This window comes from Oryctolagus cuniculus, chromosome 19 (assembly GCF_964237555.1).
Source record: "Oryctolagus cuniculus chromosome 19, mOryCun1.1, whole genome shotgun sequence".
In the NCBI taxonomy this organism is placed as follows: domain Eukaryota; kingdom Metazoa; phylum Chordata; class Mammalia; order Lagomorpha; family Leporidae; genus Oryctolagus; species Oryctolagus cuniculus.
Genome location: NC_091450.1, coordinates 5,016,567 through 5,021,274, shown reverse-complemented (window position 1 = coordinate 5,021,274; position 4,708 = coordinate 5,016,567). Strand labels below are relative to the sequence as shown.

The 4,708-nt window shown below is 47.8% G+C and overlaps 1 protein-coding gene across 1 annotated transcript; it reads left to right on the top strand.

Moving 5' to 3' along the window:
* Positions 1-408: 408 nt before the first annotated feature.
* Positions 409-2,868, top strand: LOC138847073 (protein FRG2-like). The gene is made up of 4 exons (XM_070064708.1): positions 409-529; positions 1,685-1,759; positions 1,992-2,069; positions 2,330-2,868. The coding sequence occupies exons 1-4, from the start codon at positions 409-411 to the stop codon at positions 2,866-2,868; spliced, it is 813 nt and encodes a 270-aa protein (XP_069920809.1).
* The last annotated feature ends 1,840 nt before the right edge of the window (positions 2,869-4,708 follow it).

Genomic DNA, 4,708 nt, shown 5'->3' with positions numbered 1-4,708 from the left:
GCAGCTTTACTGGCTATGCCACAGCACCGGATCCAAGTGGAAAACTGTTCTAGAAATGTCAACATGCAGCTTGTTTGATTCTGCAGCTGGAAATCTAGGCAGGGTCTTATTGACACATTTGGGTGGTAATTGGGCTGGAAGAGATGGGGTCCAGTCCCCTGCCTTTTGTCCCAGTGTCCTCTCACACTGTATTTCTGAATTGGACACCAAAAACGGACCTTACATCCGTGTCACACTACCACCACCACCACAGGTGAAAACTGATGTGTGCACTGGTGATTGACAGGAGAAAGGAATTCCTCCCTCCAATAGGCATGAGCCCCGCCCTCAGGAGGGGCTTTAAAAGGCAGATGGAGCAGGGCTATCCTCCCTCTCTGGACACTTGAGCCTGGAACCTTGAACTTCAGGATGGCACAGGAAAGTGCAGACCAGGAAGCTCTTGGGCTCTCAGTTGAGCTGCCCTCTTCCCCACAAAGGTCTTTTCAAGATGGGGGCACAGATGAAGAGGAGAAACCACCACAAGGACAAGGTGAGACACTGTTTTCTGATTTCCCTGAGAGCTGCCTGCAAAGGCAAGGTAGGTCCTTGGGATGTCAGGGTGAGTGTGGAAGGTGGTTTGGAACCTTGCAACTGGTCTGTGTGTGTAACGGAGGGTTTCATTTCGAAGTTGGAAATGGGAAGTAGCTGGTAGCTCCAGGGGCCTATTGAGAAATGTGGCAGCAATGAACCTATGGAACTCTAATGTGCTCATTTCTCTTTGATCCTGGCTTAACTGGCTCAGCCAACAGGATGCCAGAAACTTGAAATCTGAGACAAAATCGGGGCCGGTGGGATAAAATACATACGTGTTATTAGTTTTTCATTATCATGACACATATCTGAGACATGTTACTAAAGAGGGAACGTTACTTTCAAACCACATTTTGGAAATTCACAAGAAAGGTCTTCATGTCCCTAATAGTTCATGACCCAAATGCTCTGGCATTTTATGAGGGTAGGGAAGGATACAGAAGATTATGGAGGAAAACTCACATGGCAATCCAATCTGTCAGGGAGTTTGCTGTGCAAGTGATCTCTCCTTATTCAGATACCAAGATTCCAACAGCCGGACTCCTCCTTCCCAACATCACCCAGTCTAAACATTGTCCACATCTCAGGTTATTCCCCACCCTTGATCCATTTATATTTTCATTAGCTTCCACCTTAATACTTTTTCTTAAAGAGATTTATTCATTTATCTGAAAGAGGTACACAGAAGAAGGAGAAGCAGAGTTTGAGAGAGATTTTCCACCTGCTGGTTCACTCCCCAATTGGCAGCAACAGCCAAAGCTGTGCTGGTCTTAACCAGGAGCCAGGACCTCTTCAACAGCTCCTTCACGGGTACAGGGGCTCAAGAACTTGAGCTATCTTCCACTGCTTTCCCAGGCCATAGCAGAGAGCTGGATTGGAAGTGGAGCAGCTGGGATTCGAACCAGTACCATAATGGGATGGCAGCACTGCAGACCGTGGGTTTTCCTACTATGCCACAGAGCTGGCCCCTTCCCCTTAATACTTGCAGCATTAAGTTTCAATTTTGTAGACAAAGAGATTCACAACCTTTGGAGGACACAAATTTTATACACGTGGGGAATTTTTATTTTATTTCGTGGGGAAACTCAGTCATACGTACTCTCTTTTGATGTAGGATCCAAGCCCAGTCCACATGAGGAGAAGTCCCAGGAAAGGAAGCTCAGAGGCAGAAGCAGCATTGCCAGAGCAGGTAAGTTCAGACTCACCCGGAGCGAGAAGGTCATAGGGTGCTGTGGCACAGTCTTCTCTGGGAGACAGGGGCCCTGAGACCAGATGGGTCAGCAGCACCTCAGAGATGCTGGGGTACGGGGACCAGGGGGGAAGGGAGCGCTGGTGGGAGGCGCTGCTCCCTGTGTCCTGGGTAGACCTGGGCTGTGGCTGTGCCTTTGGAGGCAGGCACTCCAACTCCCTGTGTTTTGCAGAATCAGAGTCCAGCTGTGACGGGGTGAGCTCCAGGAAGAGGACAATCAGTTCTGAGGACAGCAGCCACACGGGGACAGGTAGCATCATGCTTTCTCTACCTAGAGGGTCAGGACCAGGGAGCTTATCCAAGGTTGGGAAGGGAGGGGTTGTCAGAGATTGAGAGCAGTTTAAAGATCCCGAGAGCGTGTGAGGAGGAGGATGGTTGCTGCCTGGGTTCCTGCTGGAGTCCATTGTGGGGAAGGAAGTGCAGGATTCGGTGGGGTTCACGTGAAGGGGGCAGGACTTAGGTTTTAGGGCCCAAGGAGCTGTGCTGAGTGTCTCCCGTGTGTCTCTGCAGGCAGCTGTGTGCAAGAGCTCAGCGTGACTTTGCAAAAGAAAGTAAAACCTTCGGACGATGGAAATGACAGAGGAATTCAGGAGGCGCATGCGGAACCTCGCAGGGCAAACTCCAGGGCCCGCTCTGGGCACAAGAGGAGGCGCAGGTCCAGGTCCCCAGCAGACCACCCACCGCCCCTTCGGAAGAGCCTGGTGACCTCCCTGCGCTCTCTGTCTGAGGCCATTTATGAAGATTTAGCCCGGGTGCAGGCGCAGCAGGCGCAGTTCCCGCTGACCCAGGAGCAGCTGTTTGCTCTGGCACAGCTCCGCGGGCCTCTATGCAGCGCCATGCAGAGCTGCTATGCGCTGGCCTCGCAGGTGGCCTGGGCCTTCCCTGCCCAGGGCTGGCTCCTCCCGGCCCCGGTCCCGGCCCTGGCCCCGGCCACGGAGCACATTCCTGCTGTCCAGTCGCGGGCACCTGCTCAGAGCTCCTCCCAGGAGGGGCAAGGCCAGCCCTCTGCTGAGCAGGAAGAACCTGAGGCACACAGGGCATCAGACTAATCTTGTGCTGGGTAGCCCGCATGCTGGACACTAGAGGGCGCATCTCTGACACGCAGAAAGACTTGCTACTGCTACTTCGCAAGCCCAGCAGAGACCCTGTAGTGGGGATGAGCTGATGCCTGAGGGAATCATGGTGGCCATAGGAAAGGAACTCGAGCGACTTCCTCGGAATCACGAACCTGTTGTGTCCTTGAGGACGCCATGACAGAAGAATGTCGGTTTTCACATTACCAATCTGAATCCTTGTAACTGACTTGAATTTTTAAATGAAGCACATATTAAGAGGTCATTATTGACACTTATGCATTTTTGTCAATTTAAAGTTTCCCCTGGAGAAATTCTGGGAAGGTGCAGTGCTCAGGAGGACTCTGAGGGGAGATGACAGGGTGGGTCTGTGTGAGACAGGGCCTCAGAACGAGTGGGTGTCTGAGGGTGGACAGTGATGGTACCCAGACGTCTGAAACCAGTGTTGATCAAGGGTGGACAGTTTCTTGCCCCACCGGAATTTGTCGCTGTGACTGTGTGATTTTATTCTGCTTAAACCACTTTCAATTTATAACATAAGTTTCAGATGCTAGAGATGAATAAGGATGTGTTATCTTCATAAAATTAGTTTCGTGCATTCATATAAACATGAGTACATGAATGTTCTTCCAAATCTTAATAAAAAAGAATTGAAGACCAATTTAATTTAATTGAAGTTTTATTTCTTTAAATGAATGAATTCTATATTTATTGTGACTTAGTAATGGTGACAGAGGGAGAGGCAAAAAGAGAGTGATAAATTTCATCTGCTGGTTCTCTTTGCAAATGGCTGAGTGGCTGGGGCTGTTCAAGGCAAAAACTTTAAATGAAGCACATATTAAGAGGTAATCATTTACACTTGTGCATTTTTGTCAATTTAAAGTTTTCTACCTGGAGATGTTCTGGGGAGTTGGGAGGAGCAATGCTCAGGAGGACTCTTAGGGGAGATGACAGGGTGGGCCTGCGTTTAATAAATGTCCCTTTGTTTTATTTATACATTTTCTATTTTTGTGCACAATGGTAGGGGTTAGCCAATTTTAATGATCTTGGGATGACCAAACTAGCCTTCAATTTGTTTTCTGTATGCTTTTTCTGTACTTGTGGTGTGAATTCTTCATTAACATATCAAAAGAGAAAAAAATCTTTGTAAAATATCTAAAGCAACAACAGAAAACCTTGTGTAAAGCATTCCTTTTTTTTGTATGTACTTAGCTGCACTGTAAGTAGTTGTTTAGTATGAGATAGTTAAAAAGGCCAAAGATAGGGGCCAGCAATGTGGTAGAGTGGGCTAAGTGTCTGCCTGTTGTGCCAGAATCCCATATGGGTACCACGTTGGAGTCCCAGATGCCCCTCTTCTAAACCAGCTCTCTGCTATGGCCTGGAAAAGCAGTAGAACATAGCCCAGATGCTTGGGCCTCTTCACCTGCATGGGAGACCTGCAAGAAACTTCTGGTTCTCAGCTACTGCAATTTAGACCATTTCCTGAGGGACCAGCAGGGGGAATCTTTCTGTTTCTCCCTCTGTCTGTCTATAATTCTATCATCAAATAAATAAATAAAATCCCCTCCACACAAAAGCCAAAGGTTTCCCTTTTTTGTCTATGTAGTTGCCATTGTTTTTTATTTTTCAAATTGTTGACATATGTGTGAAACATTTTATCTTAAAATAACTGGAATTTTATTTTGCTGAGTTGTTCTAAAATAAAAGATCAGATGTGTAGATAAGGATGTGGGTAGAAGTGGACACTTATCCAGTGTTGCTGGAATATATGTTACTAGAGCCATTGCAGAAAATGATGGAGAGGTTTTACCAAAAA

What these genes read in the sequence shown, in the direction of transcription:
- LOC138847073 (XM_070064708.1), top strand. Translation starts at nt 409, where the DNA reads ATGGCACAGGAAAGTGCAGACCAGGAAGCTCTTGGGCTCTCAGTTGAG. An exon ending in GAAACCACCACAAGGACAAG is followed by an intron (nt 530 to 1,684) that starts GTGAGACACTGT and finishes CTTTTGATGTAG; the next exon opens with GATCCAAGCCCAGTCCACAT. An exon ending in CAGCAGCCACACGGGGACAG is followed by an intron (nt 2,070 to 2,329) that starts GTAGCATCATGC and finishes GTGTCTCTGCAG; the next exon opens with GCAGCTGTGTGCAAGAGCTC.